General features: G+C 39.3%; 2 protein-coding genes and 1 long non-coding RNA gene across 4 annotated transcripts; 2 read left to right on the top strand and 1 right to left on the bottom strand.

Annotated features, from left to right (window-relative positions):
* The first annotated feature begins 1561 nt into the window (after window positions 1-1561).
* Window positions 1562-20855, top strand: LOC131876794 (uncharacterized). Of its 2 annotated transcripts, XM_059222284.1 has the most exons (5): window positions 1562-1716; window positions 2820-5607; window positions 6053-7309; window positions 15806-15942; window positions 20054-20855. In XM_059222284.1, the coding sequence occupies exons 2-3, from the start codon at window positions 2838-2840 to the stop codon at window positions 6739-6741; spliced, it is 3459 nt and encodes a 1152-aa protein (XP_059078267.1). In that variant the 5' UTR covers window positions 1562-1716; window positions 2820-2837; the 3' UTR covers window positions 6742-7309; window positions 15806-15942; window positions 20054-20855. The 2 variants fall into 2 exon arrangements, with proteins under 2 accessions (XP_059078267.1, XP_059078266.1); XM_059222283.1 differs by lacking the exon at window positions 15806-15942.
* LOC131876795 (uncharacterized) lies at window positions 11410-14545 on the top strand. Its single transcript, XM_059222285.1, has 2 exons — window positions 11410-13376; window positions 13711-14545. Exons 1-2 carry the CDS (start codon window positions 11462-11464, stop codon window positions 14334-14336), a joined length of 2541 nt encoding a protein of 846 aa, XP_059078268.1. The 5' UTR covers window positions 11410-11461; the 3' UTR covers window positions 14337-14545.
* Window positions 19943-20905, bottom strand: LOC131876803 (uncharacterized). The gene is made up of 2 exons (XR_009372818.1): window positions 20799-20905; window positions 19943-20423 (listed from the first exon to the last, which is right to left on the bottom strand). It is a non-coding gene; the product is annotated as an uncharacterized LOC131876803 (long non-coding RNA).
* Between the last annotated feature and the right edge of the window lie 1859 nt (window positions 20906-22764).

Genomic DNA, 22764 nt, shown 5'->3' with positions numbered 1-22764 from the left:
GATGCAAAATTGGCGTTTCAAACTGGTTTTAGCGAAGTTGACATTGCCTCATATGGCAATTTGAAAAAAGGGTCAGCCTCTCAAAAACGTGTTTGAGACCCCAAAGTTGCATCACTGACACTGGTACCAGCAAACAGACGAACCTGCCAGAGCTTGCCTAAACGTCCCCATAGAGGACCAAATTGAGCAATGAAGGAGCCCAAGAAAGAAGAGGTGGACTTCATTACTCTAACTAGCCTGGATTCACGAGGCCTTGACAATGCTCTCAAAACGCATGTTAAGCCTCTACAGTCACCACAATTGACCATAAAATCCCGGGTTTGGACAAACCTCATGAATGTTTCTGAAAAAGAGCATGAGTATCAAGTGCCATTTGTACCTCCTTTGAATACTATACAGTCCCAACCTTTCAAGCCTCTCCAAATACAAGAGCACTAGCTCTCATACCTTTGGTGTTCCTGGAGAAACATATTTGGACCTGCTTGATCTTTTGCAAACCCTCTGAGCTTGTTGGAGCCCAAACGGGCGAGGCATATTCAAGATCTGGTTGGACAATCAACTTGTACTGAGTTAGAATTGTGATACTTTCTCTGGTCTTAAACGTGTGATACGTTCAAGCAAGCTGAGCTTCTGAAGTGGAGAAATGAAGATGATAAAAGGGAGACAACCAATAATGGATTGCTGAGAAACAAACACCTGACTTGACATCGTGTATTGTTTATTAGTGAGGACAACTCAAGCACTCCCTGAGGTGCATACAGAGGATGTGTCATAATAGTGGATATTAATTCACTGAGGGGTCATGATATGATTGGATCTTTTGTTAATTGGAAAAAGAAAAGGAAGATAAAGATGCATTGCGCTTCTAAGCACTGGGAACATTTGGCACTAACTCTGGTACTTAAAGATTTATGTCACTATCTCTCAACGTTAACCATTTGTTTCCTGCCACAAATGAAACTTCTTCACCAATTGAGAACTTTCTTGACCTGAGCAAACTTCCCCAAGAACTAAAATCTGCTCATCTTAAGCTCCATCTATCCCTGTTTCAATATCCAAACAAGGTCGAGCTCACTTAATCTTTCTACAATCAGTAGTCACTCTTCATCTTTGAACTTGAACTTAGCTAGACTGGCCTTTCTGACTCCAGGGTATGGTGGCTATTGAGTAATATCAATAAGATGATAATCTGACAGATTACTAGGTGTCCCATCAACATATTGCATCAGATTAGGGTCATTGGAAAACACCAAGTCCAGAACACTATTTGATTTGGTGACTTCACCAACATGCCGGGAGAGACTGCGCAGGATCGCAAACTTTTCCCGTTTTTTTAAGCAACTGAGATGTCAATTTCGAAATGGGAATAAATCCATCTGGATGGACTAACCTTCCACTGTACAATGCGAGCCGGAAAATTAAAGTCCCCTACAAAGAGAACTTTTGCGGAAAAAAACCATTAGCCAATTTTAGCTTGGTAAAAACTAAATGAGTTTCTTTGACTTTGAGTCCGTTGAAAAACTCGAGTCCTCTGCCGGACTCGCCCCTGCACTAATGAATGGCTAGAAGTATGCTGATTTTACAGCTGATGGAGTAAACAAAACAAGCGGGTGGTGGAAGGACTAGATCTAGCAGACTATTATGGCATCATTTGAGAATTAAGAGTGTTTGTGGCTTGTGATCTGAACTGCCTTTATGTATAACGTCTGATAAGAGGTAAGAGGGTAACAGTCACATTTTGTCCCACAGTTGTCTAATCACGCTTAGGATTACAATTCTCCTCTAAACTGGTGATGTGATGTTTGGCATGTACAAAAGATAGATCCTGCTTTAGTGAACCCCGTTATAGTGAAACTGAAAACCACGTTAAAGTGTGAAAATATTGTGAAACCGACTCGTGCCCATGCAAATCCTGTTTAAAATGACCCCTTATTAAGGAACATTGTCAAAGCTCAGAACTCCGTTATAAGGGAAATTTTGAAATCTCTGGACCCCGTGATATAGAAATTTGGCTACCCTGGGGACGCCAAAACTGAGATTTTGTAATGCTTTCACATAAACTGAAGATTCTTAATGAATAAAGATCAGAACAGGTGAGCTGAATCTTCTTCTCTCTGAATGGGCGATTCTTCTATCGGGTCCCTTATTCTTATTCGTCGCGAGGTTTATGTAATGTATAGTTCTCCAAAATAAAACATAACATAAATCTCAGAGTCGAGAAGAAGATGCGCAACATTATTATGTCAAGCGCTCATGAGTGGAAAAGAGATGAAATTCTTTATTTACAATATCTCACAATGCTTGTACGACTCCCAAAAACTTGGAATATAACTGTTGTGTAAAAATTAGAAACTCTGATAAGATACTCCAGCGTGAGAATTATTTGCACTTCTTTGAGTCTCCGAGATTAATTGAAAGAGCCGAATGCGAAAACAGTAAAGAACAAAAATGTGTGATGTACAAAGTGTCTTGACAATATCCAATCTTATTTCAACGCCTGTGCACCTTTTTGACCTCCAAAAGTGGCACCCCGTTATGTAGAAAATGTTGTCGCTGCCTGAAAATGTCACCATAACTGGGTTTTACCTTACCAAATGTTAGCAGCCGCTTCTTTTTTTTTTTAACGGCAAACGTGAGAATGAATTCCGGAATAATGAATGTTTTTTTCAATGTTGCGAGCAATTCAACCAATTAAAAAAAATATCAAAATCCAATTTTGAGATTTGAACAGTCGTTCGAAGGACCCTATATCACCTCTATAAGCTCAAACCTCTTTTTCCTAACCTGACCTGTTGTGTTTTTTTTTGCATTTTTTACAGGGATATTAATCGTCGAAAATGGAAGTTAAGGTCCTCTCCAAGGTAGACGAAGCCATTCTGCATTTGATGAGCACCACCTCAATCACAATAGAGAACTCCTACCGCAGGTCAACCAATGGATCGGAGAAAAAAATAGTTTTTAAGACGCCATGGGTCTTTCGTGCACTCCCTGTATTAGCCTCTTTTGATATAACGAGTATTAGCAAACTGAACATATACTTGCGCTCCAATGCAGAGACCTTCGTCAATCTTGGAACTGGAACGATCGCCCAAGCCATCTGGAATGAGATGCCGAGTGAAATAAAGGTGGTCAAATTCATGATCATAACTCTCAGCTCTCGACCTGAACTGACCATAGCACAAATCCTAGCAATTGTTGACCGCGACCATGAAATGCCTACAAGACTTCCAGACAAGATTAGTGTTCTTGATTTTCTACGGCGATATCCAGACTTCTTTGTAGAGCTTGAAAACGAGACTTTCACAACTAATGTAAAAACCGTTTGTTCATTTCAATATGACGCCACACGTCTATCCAAAGTGGACAATCTCATTGTCATGGAATATATCCAAAGATTCGTCAATCAAAATGGACTGAAATCCGTATACGTCACACTGAAAGGTATTCAGTCTTATCTTCGACACTTCAGTTACGAAGTTAGTTTAGAGGCGTTGCAAAATTTTGTGGACCAATTTTTTAACATTACCCCACGTTTCGACGAAGAATCGGCCAAAATGATTGTGGTAGACCCTGAACCAATTGAACCAATGGTGGATGATTCTGAAACAACAACATCAACAACAACCGTGTTGGAGTTTCTCGGGCCGGTTTTTGAGGATGTCGAATCCGTGGATGCCGTGGAGGAAACCGTACAAGCCGCAATGGAGCCCTCTGATGCACGGGATGATTCAGTCTCCAATTTGTCAGATCAACCATCAGATGCTGAACCTGAATGTGTAGTGAAACTCCGACAGATTTTTGAAAACTGTCCGATTGGCATATGCGAAGTTCGAAAACAATTGCAGGCTCAGGGGATTCAAATAAGCAAGAAAGTGTTGAGGCTGACAATCGAGACCCATTTTCCTGAATTCAAAATCGGAGAAAGCGGAACGATCCTGACGAAGGAGTTACAATATGCGAAGATGGTGGAGAGAATTCTGAAAAATGATTGTCCTATAAACTTGGGGGATATCAGAAAGGCGCTCGACTCTCAAGGGACCATTTTGAATAACGTGGTCCTAAGATCAGTGATTGACGGCCATCTCCCCAAATACTCGATTACTGATGGATGGGTCGATCTCGCTAAAGTTCCGACTCCTCGAGCAAGTGCTAATGATCTTCCTTTACCTCGTGAAATGAGGATGGTTCAGGCCATGTTGAAGGTCAAATGTCCAATCCACGTGGCTGAAGTCATAGGCCGAATGGAAAAGCAAGGTGTGGATATTTGTAAAACCAAATTGAGGAAGGAGTTACGGGCCCATCTCCCTGAATTCACGATTATCAAAACCTTCATTGTCCGAACTCAAATCCAAAGCCAGGTGATGACTCAGGTCAAAGAGACAGAGAAAGGCAATGAAAATCTGAAGAAACTAGAGAGTATTCTGAAGAAGAGTTGCCCAATAAATTTGAGTAAAATTCGTGAGCAACTAAGAGCAACCGGAATATCCATGAGCAATCTGAATTTAAGGTCTACTATCGAGAAGAACCTGCCCGATTTTAAAACCACCGACAATGGTATCGTGATGTCAGTCAAAGCAGACAAAATCAACGCGGTTCAAAGCATTTTGAATGAAAGCTGTCCAATCAATATGGGTCAAGTTCGAGCCGAATTGAAAGTGCAAGGAATTCAGATGAACAATATAAATCTGAGAAAAATATTGGCAGACTATCTTCCCGAGTTTCAGATTGGCAATGGTGGCATGATTTTTCGGTTTGATGACGCTTGTCGCAAAGCCCTCGAATCCATTGCTAAAAGAGGATGTGCTCTGGGAGTCCATGACATTTTGACCGAGTTGAGTGCCAAGGGAATAAGGATGAGTGAAGCCAATTTAAGATATGTAGCCAAGGGTTTCCTCCTTGATTTGAATATTAAAGCCGATGATGAAGCCGTGGACTATTTTGAGAAAGATATCCTGGCCAGTGACGAAAGCCAGAACTCGAGTGATGTTGAGGAAACTCAATCCGAAGCCGACTACTCCGATGATGAATCGAGTGGGGATGAATTCACCAACCATCTCCTCTCCTCAATTCCAAAAGTTCATCTTCAACTTATCCAAACCATCTTAGACGAAAAGTGTCCTATTTCTATAACTGAAATCCGAATGGAATTGATATCTCATTCCATTTCATTGAGTCGATCGTTCCTACGTGACCTTATTGTAATGGAAATCAGCGACTGCTTCATTGTTGAAGGTTTCGTCTATCTGCCCACTTCAATCTCAGCTGAAGGCAGTTTCATGGCGAATGTCGTCTTAGAGGCCCTCCGTTCGATTATGCAAAACGAATGGTCTCATTCAATTGACAATTTGGTCCATATTTTGTCGACCAAAAGCATTGAAATAACACAAAATAAGCTGGAGCGGATGATCTCGGAATTCTCGTACAAATACAAGTGCCAAGACGGTTTTGTGAGTCAGGTGATAAAAGGTCCTAAACACGTGATGGATCCGGAATCTTTAGAAGAAATCGTCGAATGCTTGAAATCATTGGATGTCGACGACAACAACTCGTTGAAAGTTGCGAATGAAAAGCGCCTTTTTAAGAAAAGATTTTTGGAAGACATTTTAGGTAAGTTTCACTGCGATGATAGGTTTTATCCGAAGGTGGGATGCGAACCCACCATGCTGTGGCTCTATTGGGTACATTAGACCACTCAGCTACCATACGGTATAATTTGTCGTAAATTGGTCGCATGCGTTTCGATGGAAAAACTTACACATGTGGACAGTTCATTTTTGACGCATTATATTTATGAGGGCATTTTTGGTTTTCTGTTTCCAGAATGTTTTGATAGTATAGCAAATTGTGATTTACTCTCTGTGTATTCGAATTCAAAGAAATTTGATATCTTTTAAAAATAAAACAATGCAAAACGCTCTTTTACTTAATTTTAAAGTTTTGCATAACCCAACTACATATTGAACGGTCAAAAGATCGTGTTTGAACTATTTCTTTATTCAAGGACTCAAAAATGTTCACAGTGAAACGTTGTTCTTTTTATATTTATTTTCAGGCAACAACGATGTCTACTGTCTACTCAAAAGCCTGATCGTTACTGAAGAAGGGATCGGTTTTGTCAATCCCCCAGAAGCCCAAGCTACACAAATCAGAGACCTTGACGAGCCGAAGTTCGAACCAATAGCCCAATTACCACCGATAATCAAAGAGCTTAAGGAGCCATCCCCTGAACCAGGAATCCAATTAGCCCAATTAAGACCACCTCTGGAGACCAATCCGGAACTAAATGCCCAATCCTCTCATATCGATGAGCCACATCCCAAACCACTTACCCAACCAGCATTTATAGAGGAAACAAAGATGGCCAATGTAGCAGAGGACCCTTTATTTTTGTCATCAGCCTTGGAGCTTGAAGTTCCGGCAAATGAAGACATCGAAACAGCCGAGGAAGTTATTCCAAACCTCCTTCCGCCAAGCTCCAGAAGTGCTGATCTTGACCAACTCAGACGCAAGTTACCTCAATGGGATATTTTCTTGGATGAAGCCCTTGATATGACCGAAGATGGGGAGGGACCGTCAAACTCGGATGACTTGACTCCAGGCAGAGCAAATTTACCAGATCTCCCAACCTCGACGCCCATCAATCCGATCGGGAATGGGCCCCATTTGGTGGCGAAATTGACATCTTCGATTGCCAAGCTCGAGACCAAGGAGAAGAAAAAAGACGATTGTATCCTATCTTGAACCAAATTTGTAATCGGTACCTCAATTTGGTCCTGCGTCATTCAAAATATACTTTTGAAGGCTTTAAAGAAAAACATCATGAACAAATACATCAAACGAACAAAGTTGATTCGAAAATCAATTCGACAAAATGGCACTGGCCCTCTCTGGATATCTTAAAGCAAGCCTTTGGTTGCGTTGATCATGGTATATGGATAGAAAATCATGGTATCCCAGAACACACTTCCAATTTCAATGGTTTTTGCTCCAAAATCTTCCCTCTTTGTTTCTGTTTAAAAGTTGTATCGACGAATGCTTATATGCAACTGACACAGGGGTGGGTCACTTGTTTTGGATAAAGCGAACAATTCAGAAGATGCCTAATACTCATATCCGTCTTGAGTCCATTTCTCCAGTTGTTGGCCGAGGATATTTCTTTGAAATCTTTCAAAGCACTCCTCTTGTCGCTTTTGTTCTATGAATGGTGGGCAAGCTGATTTTCCAGCGGTTGAGCGACAAAGTAAATAAAGTAAAGAGAGTAAATGTTTGTTGTGTACTCAGTATTACCCTTGTAACGGCTTATTAAAAGGTAAGAAAATCATTAAGGATTACCCTCAAGTAGCCATCTCGTAACCAGGATACATGTTATGGTTTCTCTGAAACGAAGGTGTCTGTGACATTCACAATGTGCCCATCTATATTTTTGGGGCAAAAGAGAACGTTGCCTGGACATGTGAAAGTTTCGGCTTTGATTTATTGATTCGGGATTGGCAGGATGGATATACGGTATTTATGATCCAGGATCTACCTAGTAGATTCCCTTGATCCTCTTTACCTTTTCAAAAGGGCTCCACGGCACTACTCGTTCTCATTGATTGTGTTAAATTCAGAACAACTTTGATGTTGAAGTTGATTCAGAATGAAGAATACAAGCGATATGTTTCTGATCCAATTTTGAGTTGTTATCTCACTCTTGGATATTGTAGCAAGTTCGGTTATTTACGTGACTGGTTCTATAACATATTAGTTATTACTTGGCGGATTTTCAGAAAAAGGGACTTTTTCGGAAGGGACTAAAGTTTCATATCTTCTGAATCATTCGCCTTATCGTTAATGACAATAAATACGAGATAAAAATTAGAAGATCTGGGCCCAAAACCTGGCTGAGGGAACTCAGCAGAGGTAGCCAAAGGTTATTGTTGAAAAAAAATCGAATCTTCGGGCCCACTCCTTGTCAGCTATATTGGGTACCATAACTTTGAAACAAATATCGTGACAAGTAAATATTAAATGCAATAGAATTAGACTTGCCTTCAAGTGTCACGATCGAACTTTTTTATTTCATGGATACCTGTCGATATATTCTAAAAATGGAGTTAGCGTTGGTGTGATTTGCTTTATTTTTCTTAAGCTAAATCCAACTAAAAAGTAAGTATGAAGTATTAAAAGTGGTTTAAACCTTGTTGGTATGCATCTTCAGCTGGTAGTAGGGCAGGGCGTTTAAGGGGGAAGGAAGCTAAAGAAAAATGTAGGGCGTCTTCTTTTTCATTTTTCTCCAGCCTAGCTTCCCCTAAGGACTATCATGTCTGAATTAGGGACATGTAGTCTGAATCAGTAAAATCCAAGAAAAAAAAATAACTAGTCAAATACATCAATGATAAAGGACTAATGCTTGAACAAATGAAAGTATATGTTAGCTTAACCATTCATTGATCACACTGAATGGAATTGAATGCCAAATTTCTAACTTTAAACAAGTCACTTTTTTGCCTTTTTCTGTCACCATTTTCTACCAGGTAGTCAAAAATGTTTTTTCATATTTTTTCATCCCTGAATTTGCTCATAATGAGGCATTTTAAGCATGGAAAAGAAAGGTAAACATAAGTTTATTGTGCTTTTTTACTGAAGCTTACATGGGTAACTATGCCAGTGTTTCTCCAGCCGATTGATGATCAGACCCGAAAAGCCTTAAAGCCGTAGATGTCATCCTAGTGTTCATAAATTTGGTTTGCTCGCAATGCAAGCTTGTGGTGTGGCTCTGTGGTTTAAAGACTACTTAAAAATTTGGAGACCTTAAGATAATTATGAGGCTTATTTAAATGTCTATTGGAGGACACAGTAGGCTTGTAATTGAAATCCAGACCTATATCTTTGTAGCAGATCATCATCACTTCAAATTGGCATCACTAGCTTTTGATAATGATGAAAACTTACTCAAACGGGCTTTTCGAGTCCGATTTGGTACTTAGTTGCGTGATTAGCAATTTGTAGCCTTGCGTTGAACGGACCTATCATTGCCATCCTCAATTCCATGAGTCATCCAATGAAGATCACAATGCTCTTTTCTTACCCCCACCCAATATGTGTCCCGTTTTAGATTGGCTTGATTACATAGGAATGGATTGAGGTTAAAGAGAATGAAACTATGTCAGGGCAGTATTTGAATGGGCAAAACCAGCCAAGTTGGAATCTCTGTCTGTAAAATGTGGCCATCATCACCTACTATCTGTATGAATTAATTTGAATGAACTTTTTCTCCTTCAACAATTGTAGAATAGTACAATAGCTTATCAAAAACTTTCAACCATCACTACATGAGCCAACGTGTTGAAATACAGATGATATACTCTCAGGAACTAGATAAGCAAACCCCTATTTTTAAGTCCACCAGGTGTTATTGGATGTCTGCTATGTTCACATGATTAGCAAATTATGGGCTACTCTGTTTCTTTATGCCTTTGATTGGCTGGGCTTGGTCTTTGGCTTATCTAAAAAAGAATCAAAGGTAGAGTGTCATTAAAAACGTCAGGGTGGTTGAAAATGACTACTAATTCATTGGCTTCATGTCTTCTACATCTTAAATTGGACAACATTTATAGCTATGCACATCTACATGGGGTGGATACCAAAGAAGAATCCTCATTTTTTCATAGTTGTGGTCAAGATTGGGTTAAAGCTTCCATCCAACGCAAGGCCACTTTTCATAATCACGCAGCTAAAGTACCAAAATCGGACTCGAAAAGTGCGTTTGGGAAAACTTGCTCTTTCTTGTGCTGATTTTGATTGGAGAAGAGTTTTTTCAAACCCCGGTATACCGCTTTAACAGGGTTGGCAAATGATTTAATCCAAGGGTGTTTGGGGGGGTTTGTTGGGTAAAGGGGACCGTTTTTTGTTTGATAGGTTTAATTGGTTTTTTAAGTGGATGGGTTTGACTGATTTTTAATCAAATGTCAAAGCTACACTTTTTTTCTGTTCTTGTTTTCTTGCCAAAAACAGCCAAAGTTTCACTAAAAAAAATACTCCATTACCATTCCTGTTTAGAAAAAGTAACGCCATACCAATACAGGTTTTTAGGAGGGGGAATGAGACAAACTTGCCTCATTTCAGAATTAAAGAAATGTTCAACAGGAGAATTAAAAAGTTTTAGATAGTTGCCCCGGTGATCTGGGATTAGTGCACTAGTCAAAGAACTGCAGCAAATAAGCCACTGTATTTGACACGCAATTTAAAGAAAACTGTGGAGGAAACCCAAAATTTACCTTTAGAACATTAACAGTGAATCACCACAAAGGAAGACTTTTTCAGGCCCATTTTTTGAAAGGCCCATTCAACTTATCTAGTTGGTATATTTCAAATCCGCAAGATGACAAGGAATGCAATTTATTGCCATTGATTAAAATCATTGCTGTTAAATAAAATCATTACTTCATTCTAGCACAAAATAATTTATCACTCGTTTTTACACCCCTCCGGCTCTTACTTTTGCCAGTATTTATAAACACTGAATGCTCCACTGAATAAAAAAAAATTAGCTTGATGAAAACTACTTGGGATGTACGTGTTAAAGACCAGAGCGTTGGTGTGTGAGGTGTGAATTGCTGCTTTGTTAAATAACTGTGATGCATAACTGGACCATTAGTTTAGCTCCCACTGAGGACCCTCATGTCTGATTCAATACATAATTCCCAGAAAATATCCACTAATTTGCAAAATTCATCAATGGCAAAGGTCTAATAGTTTTAAAAGAGAAGGCATGATTAGCATAACCATTCCTTGATCACATGATTTGAAATTATATGCCCAGTTTGTTCAAATTAATGTCAAATTTGTAATTTTGAATGAGCCACTTTTCAAGAAACCGGTCTTTTGAACGGTAGATGGCGATACCTTCGGAAATTGATGACATCTTCTTGAAAGTTTTTCCCCATGATTTTATTAGCTAGAAATATGCCAAGATTTGCTTGGGTATTTCTTTCAAAACTTTAGAGGGCATTTTTAACCATTTTGTGGTGTTTAACTTTGGCATGGAATAAAGTTTAGTTTGTTGGCGTACGGCAACCTTGAATGGACATCTCAAAAATCTCTCTTTTAAGTGTTATGGGTCATCTAATGACAAGTGCTTTGATCTATTGAAAGGGAAGGAAATCTGTTGAAGGTTGGTGAGACAATATTTTTGCTCTGTTTAACACAAATGACGACTTTCAGTTTCAGTTTTTTGTCACATTTGCTCTGAACCTAACGTTACAAGAAATATCTATCATATTGTGAACTGCACGTTTGATTGCTAGGTTATGTATATGACTAAAACGCCATGATACATTGCTAATAATAGTGTTTTGTTCACGATTAAGTAAAATTGTTCAAATGTGGCGGAATTTGGCGGAATAAGTTTTTGAAAACCTGGCAACCCTGCTATGCTCGATGTTCTCGAACTAGCTGTTATTACAAGTATTTCAAACGCATGGAGGAAACCGGAAAGCCAACCACCAACTTCATCATGGCGGCCTGTAATGGAACCGATAAGGTTACCCTATGGAAAAACGTTGAACCTGAAATGGTAGTAAAACTCCGACAGATTCTAAAACAGCGTCCAATGAACATAGGAGCAATTCGACTGAAATTACGAGCCCAGGGAATTGGAATAAAGAAAACAAGATTGCGGCCTATCATCAAGACTCATTTCCCCGAATTTGAGGTTGGAACGAACAATGGAGTGGTGACGAAAACGAATAGCCAATTGAAGGCGATGGTGGGACACATTCTCATACAAAAATCTCCAATCAGCTTGAGCGAAATGCGTAAGCAGTTGTGCTCGCAAGGAACTGAAATAAGGATCCCGGATTTAAGATCGGTCGTTGACACCCATTTCCCTAAATACGTAATTTCACATGGAGTAGTTAATCCTACTCGTACTCAGACTTTTCAAGTGTTTGCCAAGCCTCCTGAAACTCGTGAAATGAGGATGGTTCAGGCCATGTTGAAAAGCAAGTGTCCAATCCACGTGGCTGAAGTCATAGGCCGAATGGAAAAGCAAGGTGTGGGAATTAGTAAAACCAAATTGAGGAGGGAGTTACGGGCCCATCTCCCTGAATTCACGATTATCAAAACCTTCATTGTCCGAACTCAAATCCGAAGCCAGGTGATGACTCAGGTCAAAGAGACAGAGAAAGGCAATGAAAATCTGAAGAAACTAGAGAGTATTCTGAAGAAGAGTTGCCCAATAAATTTGAGTAAAATTCGTGAGCAACTAAGAGCAACCGGAATATCCATGAGCAATCTGAATTTAAGGTCCACTATCGAGAAGAACCTGCCCGATTTTAAAACCACCGACAATGATATCGTGATGTCAGTCAAAGCAGACAAAATCAACGCTCTCCAAAATATTTTAAATAAGAGCTGTCCAATCAATATGGGTCAAGTTCGAGCCGAATTGAAGCGGCAAGGAATTCAAACGAATAATAAAGACCTGAGAGCCACATTGGCCGGAGATCTTCCCGAGTTTCAGATTGGCGATGGTGGGATGATTTTTCGGTTTGATGACGCTTGTCGCAAAGCCCTCGAATCCATTGCGAACAGAGGATGCGCTCTGGGAGTCCATGACATTTTGACCGAGTTGAGTGCCAAGGGAATAAGGATGAGTGAAGCCAATTTAAGATATGTAGCCAAGGGTTGTTTCCTCCTTGATCTGAATGTTAAAGCTGATAGTGAAGGCACGGATTTGTGTGAGAATGATACCCTGGCTAGCAACGAAAACCAGAACTTGAGTGATGTTGAGAAAACTTCATCCGAATTGAACAACAATAATGATGAATCCATCAATGATACCCCTTCCTCCAATCCAAAAGATCACCTTCGCCTGATCCAAAGTATCTTGGACGAGAAATGTCCCATTTCGGTCACTGAAGTCCGAATGACGTTGATCTCTTATTCAATTGCTCTGAGCAGAGGAATGATAACGCACCTAATTGTAATGGAAACCAGCGACTACTTCATTGTTGAAGGTCTTGTCTATTTGCCCACCTCAATATCATGTGAAGGTGGTTTCATGGCAAATGTCGTCTTAGGGGCCCTCCATCCGATTTTGGAGAACAAATGTCCTCAATCACTTGACAACTTGGTGGCTGCTTTAGCGATCAAAGGAATTGAAATATCCGAAAATAATTTGGAGCGGATTATCACGGAATTCTCGTTCAAATACAAATGCCATGACGGTTTTATGTGCTCGCTGAAGAAAATTCCCAAAGAAACCATGGATCCCAAATCGTTAGAAGAAATCGTCATGTGTTTAAAGTCCTTGGATGTCGACAAAAGCAACTCGTTGAAACATGCCAATCAAAAGTGCCTTTTTAAGAGGAGATTCTTGGAAGACGTTTTAGGTGAGTCTCCCTGATATTTAAATTGACACTTTTACGAAACAGTTTTGAAAAGATAGCTACGTTTAGCCAAACATTTCCTAGTAAAAAGAAATTTCTTTTTTGCTTAAAAAAATTGAAGTTGTAAATGATGGCAATTTTTCCTTTAGTGTCAACATCAGAAAACCTCAGGTCATAGGCAAAAATACATTGTTGTACGGATTTTATCTTCGAAAAATGCAATTGATGAAAGAAGCACTTTTTTCATTCTAATTTTTGTCAAGCAACAACAGTTCACAAATCATCGCTTTTAACGAAGAATTTCTAGTTTTTGACGCAAATATTGACATGTTTTTAGGCAACAATGATGTTTACAATCTTCTTAAAACTCTCATCGTTACTGAAGACGGGATTGGCTTTGTTAATCCCCCAAAACGTCAACTATCACAAATCCAAGTCCTAGAAGAGAATAGCCAATTATCACACCTCAAAAAACTGTCACATCCTGAGCCGAAAAAAAAACCGTCACATTGGAAAGAACTTAAGGACCTTCTGGAATCGAAAACCCAATCTTCCCCAATCCAAAAGCCACATCCTAAACCTCAAACCCAAGCATCGCTTTTCCAAGATACAAAAAAGCCTTCATCTTTGACGTCAGCCTTGGAGTCTAATGATCCGGATTATGACAAGATTGAAACCACTAAAGAGAACTTTGAGAGTGCTTTTTCACCATACCTCTTAAATATTGACGTTGGCAAATGCAATCGTAAACTACTCCGACGGGGTCAATTTATGGACGAAGCCCTTGATACGTCCCAAAACGAGGCGTGCTTCTCAGAATCGGAGGCTTACACAAAGTGCATTGAAGGTCTAAGTCGAATGAAGCTGTCAGATAATCCCTCCTCAACTCAAAATAATCCGATTGGAAATAGGCCGAATTCTGAACCCCAGCCAAGGAGGCTCGAAGAGTGCTTTATATCTTAAGCGGCATTGGAATCAGGGAACTCGTGAAATGCATCTGAAGAGCTTGGTAAACCCAGAAGCCACATGAATATAAGGATGTCGGTTTACGTGCACTAATGGAGAAAAAAAACCACTCAAACTCCTGCACGGGATCGGAGATGTATCTTGAAGCCTGCTGTTATTAATATTGTTATGAATAAAACGTGCCAATGGCCGACATTTCTGTCCAATATGTGAATCCAGTGATTCAAGGTTAACCCTCATTTCAGAGGTGATCCGGTCCAATTTTGATTACCTAGCCCGGCCATCCATTTTTTTGGCAAGTTTTCTTTTGACGTTTTCATAATACTGCCCCTTACACTAAGATATGGCTTTTCGAACAAATACTCAAAGTATTTTTTGTTTCGGTCAAATACGTGAGTTTTCTTCAGGTCTAGTGATTTTTAACACCTTTGGGATCTGAGAGAAATGCTTAGAAAGTTGTTCCTATTACCTTTTAAAGAATGTACATCGCCGTAATGGCTTAAAAAGCATTAAGGAGAATAAGTGATTTTAGCTCAAGGCTTGCTGGGGTACGGTATTGGTAGAGCATTCGCTTTCCAATTTGCGAATTCTGGTTCGATCTCACAAGTCCAAGCTTTCTTGCTGTATTTAAATTACAACATGCTTTAACAGCATAAATGGGCGAACCTTCGGTCATATCCGAGGGTGAGGTAATAGATAATGTTGGGCTGTGACAACAAAGCGGGAATATCCCTTAATTGGGACACCCATCTTAAGATGCCAGACCGAGCGAGAGGGTTACCTTCTGATTTAATAAACAAAACAAAACAAGCGAAGTTATGAAATGCTTGGATCTCATAAATCAATAAACGGTTTATTATTGTCATCATACTGATTATTCATTAGTTATTTGATTGAAGATAATTTTCACTCTTTCTCGCCTGAAGACGAAAGTGGCCTTCTTAAGAAGCTTCTGTGACGGCTGTCAACCAGGTCTATAAATGGCTTAATTCACCGAGTATTTTCTGAAAACATATCTGAACTGATTTGTCACGAAACGGAAGTTTGAGGTATTTATGACAATTTCTTGAGAGTAGCAACCCTGTTGGCAAGTTGCCTTCACCATTCCTTTCGGACATTTAGGCTAGCGCTGGTACCAGCAAACAAACTTGCCTGCCAATGTCAGTGACGCAAAGTTGGCGTTTCAAACTAGTTTTAACGAAGGTGACCTTTCCTCATATGGCAACATGAAAGAAGGGTCAGCTTCTCAAAAACGTGTTTGAAGCCCCAAAGTTGCATCACTGACACTGGTACCAGCAAACAAACGAACCTGCCAGAGCTTGCCTAAACGTCCCTATAGAGAACGGGTTCAAGAACAGTTATCAATATCCGCGCAACTAACTCCATCTGGCGATCGCAATCGGTGCCAGAATAACCTCTCCATTTTCTGCATTAAAACATTTCTTTTCTTTTTCATTTCAATCAAGCTCTGTCCAAGGCCAAGCCCATCCCATCATTGAGTTGCTCCCAACCTGCCCAATGGCTACACTCCAGGACTACAGCTCTCAAGGGGCTTCGGGCATCTCCGTTATGTCCTCCAACTTCACGCCATCTGGCGTCCAAGGTTCAATCTTTGAACCTAAAACTGATCTGTTGCCCAACTCCAACTTATCTCTATCTGAGCAATCAAGCTTTATCCGATTGGCTGTGGAAAAGTTGGTCTTGATCTTAGAGAAATGTCCTTTAGCCATTTTTGCACTGTTCAAGGTCGGGCAGAATGGACAGATAACGAAAAATAGGGGTCATGCCAGGATTTTAGAGAACTTGCTGAAGAGCAAATGTCCCATTCCATTGCATGAAATGGAGGAGATGCTATTACGCTTCAAAGGAATCCAGATGGGCATTTCAATTCTGAGGTCCGTGATTGACACCAGTTATCCAAACTACATGATATCAAATGAAGCGATTTTTCCACGTGACGCTAGCAGTTCAATCTATGCCAAGAACACTTAAATCGCAAGGGAAAGAGGATTCAAGCAATATTGAAGCGAAAATGTCCCGTAACCACAACCGAAGTCCTTGCACTACTAAACAAGCAAGGGGTTTCAATGAAGAAATCGGATCTAAAAGCTCTATTGATAAGTCAACTCCCAGAATACAGTTCCGAGGGTTCCTCAATTGTCCATACGCAAGTCCCCAATCAAAAAGTCACGGTCGATGCCAAGGCAAAAAAACCCCAAGGGAGTCACGGATGTACAGCTACTAGAATCACTTCTAAAGCATGGATGCCCTATATCTTTACGTCAAAGTCAGAGGGAGTTAAAAGTAGCCGGAAATACCATGGACAATAACACGATCAGAGATACTATTGAGAAGCAATTGCCCTGATTCAAAATCTTCGCAGATGGAGTTGTTGATCTGATTCTGACCGGAAATGATAGATTGCTTCGAAACATTTTGAGAGAGAATTCTCCTATCAATGGGAAGGCAGTGCTTGCTAAATTGAAAGAGGGCGGAATCCAGATGAATGAGAAAGGTTTATCGTCTTTCTTGGGAGCTCACCCTGAATTCAAGATTGGGGATGACGGCGTGATCGTTTGGTATGGGTATCACTGCCTTTTGGTGCTCCAGCTCAGTTTATATGAGGAATGTTCAATTGATATCAATGATATTATGGACGACTTGGAGGCAAGAGGAAATGTCATGACAGAGGCCGATGTCAGGTTGATCCTCAAAGCTCGTATACCGGAGCTAAAACTTCACAGTAGCTCCAAAGATGTAGGCTGGGATGATAACAGTTGTTGACTCCTCTTGTTGGAACGCCCAGTCTGATCTTTGTATTGAGAAATCGAGCGATGACCCAATTTCCGTTCCCCAAGACCAAAAGAGTCTTATCCTGAGCATCTTGGACAAAAAATGCCCTGTGGCTTTGACTGAAGTCGGAATGAAGCTGATATGGCAGTCCATTGCTCTGAGCCGAACGATGTTAAGCGACCTGATCGTAAAGGACACGAGTGACTACTTCATTGTCGAAGGCTGCATCTATTTGCCCAAGTCAATATCGCCCTAAGGCTGTCTCATGGCCAATGTTGTCCTGGAGGCTGTGTATCCTCCCTTAGAGGACAATAGTCCGATTTTAATCGACAGATTGGTGCCCATTTTGGCTTTCAATGGGATCGAAATATCCGGACCCAAGTTAGAGAGAATCATCTCCGAATTTTTGAGCGATTACAAGTGTCAAGATAACCACATTTGTGTGACAAAGGAAAGCCCGCGAAAGACCATTGATCCCCAATCTTTGGAAGAGATCCGGATGTGCTTCAAATCCTTGGATGTGAACGAAAACATATGTTGAAAGATGATGACCATTAGAGACGTATATTCAAGCAAGCATTCTTGGACGAGATCTTTGGTGAGTTTCTTACATTGTAAATGATGATGGGAAATTGCTTCCACACCGATTTCTAGACTAGAGAGACCTTTAACTATAGGAGTGGACATTAGCGGAGCTAGGCCGATTCTTCTTTTTGTCACAGCTCTTTGACCGAGTCATAAATAGAAACAGGCAGGAAGGTACTGTCATTTGGTCACCAAACTGCGCATCTTTTATTATATTCATAATTAGCTATTCTTACACCTCCAGACTTTTTACTATATAAACCAGAAACTTTCGATAATTCCATTTTAAGCACGATAACTCAACATTTTGTTGTAAAAACACGATTTGTTTTCTTTTAAGTCGCTTTTTCATAATGTATGGCAGTATCCCTTGTGACTTTTTGGGAGCTGAAATATTGTTAACATAAAATGGCTTAGCTTCGCCAATTGCCATGTCCAATCCTCCTGTTCAAGGTATCCTTGTCTCGACCAATGACATCATATCAGTCAACATTCGAGTTGTTGTTGGGAATGGACGTGTCTAATGAATCAAGTACGTCAAACATCTGTTCTTGTTTCCTTTTGTTTGGATTTTCATGGGCTTTTCTAACGGCTGCAGGGAATGTGAGATAGAAGGTTATATTTCGGCTATTTATCAACTTTTAATACTTTTATGATATTTGGTCTACCAACGGATTTGAGTTGTCCAAGTCTGACTCATTTTGACATTTTAGTAGATAATTACATGCAGGCTTCGGTAAATCTGCAAAACCTAAGTGATGAAATCATTTCATCTATAGTTAATATGAAGTTAGAAAAACACTGTGACTCAAACAGGAGAGGAGTTCGCAACTAACTTCAATTTTTCTAGAACAACGAAAGTCACACTTTTGATGATATAATGATATAATGGACCAATGATTTACTTTCCAAAGCCCATCATTTTATCTGTTGGGTCTTTCTGAATACCCATGGGTTGTGAGCCTTGATTTTTAAACAGTTTCTAAACTAACACGATTGTTATTGCAAAACAAAACAAGCTCAAACATTTAAAAAAATCATCACAATAAACTCCAGCAACATTTTTTCAATTAAGAACAACTTTAGTGTAGCAAATATGTAGCATAACAGGGGTCAGAAAAAGAGTTTGATTTTTTGTCAAAATAATTTATTCAAAGGGTATGATTTTCGTCCATAATAAGTAATAAAAAAGCGATAAAAATTTGCACTGTAAGTTGAGTATTCAATTATTTTGGTGGTTCTACGAGAAAAAAAAAAGCTTGATTATTATTTCCCACAAATTCATAGCTCCTTGGTTTAAAGAATATCATTTTACCCAAAAAAATCATGAACTTTTTCATTTCAAAGCAGACTCATACCTTCCACTTCTTAGTTCAAATTCACAATTTGAAGTATCCTGAAAATGGAACAAAGGATAAAGGTCTGGAAAATCAATATCAGCATTGTGTGATATTATAAGAATCATGTACATACAACATACGATAAAGTTTGCAAAAAATATTGAAATACGCCTTCAGTTGCTCTTGGGAGGAAATGATCAAAATAAAGAAACTCAAAAAATTGCAAATTTGAGAATACCAAAGTATTTTTTGAATTTTCCATCCCTCAGTTTCTTTCAGGTAGGATAGTGTGTAGCAAGATATCATTTGCCATGTAGTTCTCTTAAACATAATGAAAATTCATGAAATTGTCTCTAAATCGTACGTTTTAGGATATATATTATTCTTAAAAATCACATCAAAGTTTTTTCTGCCTCAGAAGCTACCGAAAAATTATAAAATTTAATTTAATCTGAAAAAAAATATCTTTCCAACCCCCATACATATTTAAAATGGCATGTCAAAAATATTTCTAAAACTGTGACCGAGTGTCAACTTATTTATGGTTTCCCCGTTTCTTCGAGATGACAAAATACGTTTTTCACCAAAATTGCTGATCAACATTAAACTCAAAGGATGGCCAGATCCGCCAACTCTCATTCGATGGTCGATCAAATAATACATAAGAAAATGAATTGAAGTAAAATGAACAAGTTTTTATCTACGTACAATTGTTAGTAATTCCATTCCTAGCAAAGGTAAGGAAGTAAAAGCTGTTGACAAATGAATTTATCAACTATGGATGGCACTGTCGACATTTTCCAGTACTTGAAGTTCGGGAAATAATGGCCGAGCATTCCTAAGAGAAAGTCAAGATGGCAATTGTACTTACAAAGAAAAAGACAGTTATCTTTTTTAAAAATCTCCCCTTCATTTTTCGTCCTTCGTTTTAAGAGTTGCATCAAATGAATAGGTTTTTCATGGCATTGTTGCAAGCCAAAATATTTCTGATTTCAGGCAACAACGAAATATACACTCTCCTCAAATGTCTGATCATTTCCGAAGACGGAATAGGCTTGGTCAATGAGTCGGATCCTCGTTAAGAAAGCTCTTCAACCCCATTAAAAGATGCTTCAGAGCCAAACCTTGGAAGTGAAAACCAATCACCAGTTTTCAAGGAGTTGACAAAACCACAACCACATCCTCAAATAAGATTTCTTCGTTTCCAAGATTTTGAGAGGGCACAGATCTCCGCAGCAAAAGGAAGAACCTCTTGTTTGCTATCATGAGTCTTGAATCAATCCATCAAACCCAAGACCATGGCCAAAATATGTTCACTTAACTCTGTGAAGTAAGAGGAACAGGACCAACTTGCCCGAATTTGTTCCTACATTGGAAAAAGTGTTACTGAACTCGATCATCAGGCGCAAAGACTTGCAAACAGTCATTGAAAGTCAAGAACCAATGGATTTGCGAGAGAACCAAACCAAAATGTGGTTAAATTGGCGCAAAGACGAAGAGAACCCAAACTGATCAAAGTTCTCAATCTGTTATGTCTTGAGCATCCTTGGATATGTGTAAATCTAAGAGTTATTTGATTTATTTGAGTCCCTCTGATTACTCGCAATTTCCGATTTGATGTGGCATATTTTTGAAAACCAACCGACGAGGAGCATTGGTGTTAGTAGGTCCAAAACCAAAATTATGACGATAATATAACCTCTTGGCATTAAAATAATAAAGAATGAATCTCGATGCAAACCATAATACCATCCTGGTCGAAGTTCAGTAACACAGGGAGAGTATTTCCAATTTCAGAGTCCTTGTTCGCCCATTTTCACCCAATCCGATTTAGGAACGATAATCTTCAGGGTGAGTTTAAAAGTCACTTTTTATGCTTACGTCCTAGTCAGATTGAATGAAGACTTATTGGCTGCACAGCCCGTTAAAAACTAAAAGAATAGCTGATAGCTTAATAACTTATATTTCGAACGCTTGCGGTCAATATTCAAACCTTTTGCATTTGAAAAAAAGGCTCCTATTAAAAGAGTTACCCGATTGCGACCACACTGTATAATTTGATAGTACAAATATGCCCAGAAATGTAGTGAAATTCGTCTCAATGAACTTATGGTCGACGCCATTGAACTCTCCAGTTGTAGATAATGGAGGTAATGATATTAAGTTTTGACCTTCAGGAATTTGGGGCAATTTTCCAAGAGGAACATTTTCACTTCATGTATGAATTATGGATTGGTAAACTCCCTCAAAAGTTCAGTATTTGCTTCAATGGTTCTTAATTTACAGGGCTAGGAATCCATCCACATTGGCGACCTCACCCCAAAAAATCAATAAAAACATTGTCAGGTTCTCACTTTTTATTTGAAAGTGTAAACATTTCATAGAGAGTTTTCCAAAATATAACTAACTTTATAGTCTATGAAGTAACCCTCTTTCACATCAACGACTAATTGTATGCAAGACCTCAATGAGGAGTGTATGTTGGTAAAATAATCTTTTGTTATACTGTCCATGATCTCCTTTATGGACGAAACTAAAGAAGATCTTGTTGAGGAAACAAGTCTATTGGCTTTGATTCTACTTAGGGTGAGGCAAAAAAGGCCATGGAAATGAAGTTTGGACTGCCAATATGTCCTTGCAAACAGACACACGGCAATTTTCCTTTCAACAGATCAATAACTACGGCGTAACGCCATTCAACCTCCAGAAAATGAAATTTCTACCATGGCAGAGGAAAAGTCGACTTTTGAGAAGGGCACCTATTTGGAATCCATAACCTAAGCGCGTTTTCAAATCAGGTTTTGATAAGTAAACATTTCTGCCCAAATACCCACCTCTGGGGGCATCAATGACAAATATTGTCCAAAAAAATTAAGGTAATTTTTGGGCGGCATTGCTAAATCATATCCTAAGCAGTTTTGGTACTTGGTCGATGGGTTATTAATTAAGGCAGGTGTTTGGTAAGGAATTGTTAATTTCTTTTTTTTTTTTTTTACTATCAGTGCACATGGGTTCTACATGAGCATACCTGAGGCCAAATTTTGGCTTTTCTAATTAGAATGACGGCGGGCTATTAAGATGTCAAAATGGCACTGTATGATTGCTTTTTCGTCGATTACCATTCTAAATCTTCAGATTGTCCCTGATGAACTGTTTGAACGGAACTCGAACCTTTCAAAAGGAATTCTTAATACAGTTGTGTTATAACCTGCATGACATTTCTAAAGATTCACAACTCACCAGTTATTGTGTTATCTATTTGGTCACTTTTGATACCTCAGAAAGACTTCAGGTTAAGAATAAACGCTTCCGATCAAACTCATTGACCCGTACATCAATATCAATGTGAAGAATGTGTTTACTCTACAGACTGTCAAAAGATAAGTCGCAATGCCATTCTGAGGGATCAATGAATAAAGATGATAAGTCTTTACACCTACCCGGGAGTCCCGTTTTTTTTAGCGCACTCTACTATCAGTTCCGAGCACTAAGCTTCTATCCAAAGCCTTGAGGGCTCCCCAAAGAGTTGTTATAAGTTATATTGAGCCGACAAACGTCTGGGATTTTGACATCAAATTAGATCAGGTTTCAGCCTTGTCATTGGCCCGATTTGATGATGACGCGTTGACTTAAAATCTCTAGTCAACGGTTGATAAGAAACCTAAGCACTTAAAACCGTAGTAGCGCTGGAAAAGGCCTACTTTAGT

Source organism: Tigriopus californicus, chromosome 2 (genome assembly GCF_007210705.1).
Source record: "Tigriopus californicus strain San Diego chromosome 2, Tcal_SD_v2.1, whole genome shotgun sequence".
Classification (NCBI taxonomy): Eukaryota; Metazoa; Arthropoda; class Copepoda; order Harpacticoida; family Harpacticidae; genus Tigriopus; species Tigriopus californicus.
Note: the sequence above shows the minus strand (reverse complement) of the source record. Positions and strands in the feature narration are given on the sequence as shown.

Coding starts and splice junctions, on each gene's coding strand:
- LOC131876794 (XM_059222283.1), top strand. CDS start 2,838: ATGGAAGTTAAGGTCCTCTCCAAGGTAGACGAAGCCATTCTGCATTTG. Junction 5,608..6,052: donor ATTTTTGGAAGACATTTTAG/GTAAGTTTCACT, acceptor ATTTATTTTCAG/GCAACAACGATGTCTACTGT.
- LOC131876795 (XM_059222285.1), top strand. CDS start 11,462: ATGGAGGAAACCGGAAAGCCAACCACCAACTTCATCATGGCGGCCTGT. Junction 13,377..13,710: donor ATTCTTGGAAGACGTTTTAG/GTGAGTCTCCCT, acceptor ACATGTTTTTAG/GCAACAATGATGTTTACAAT.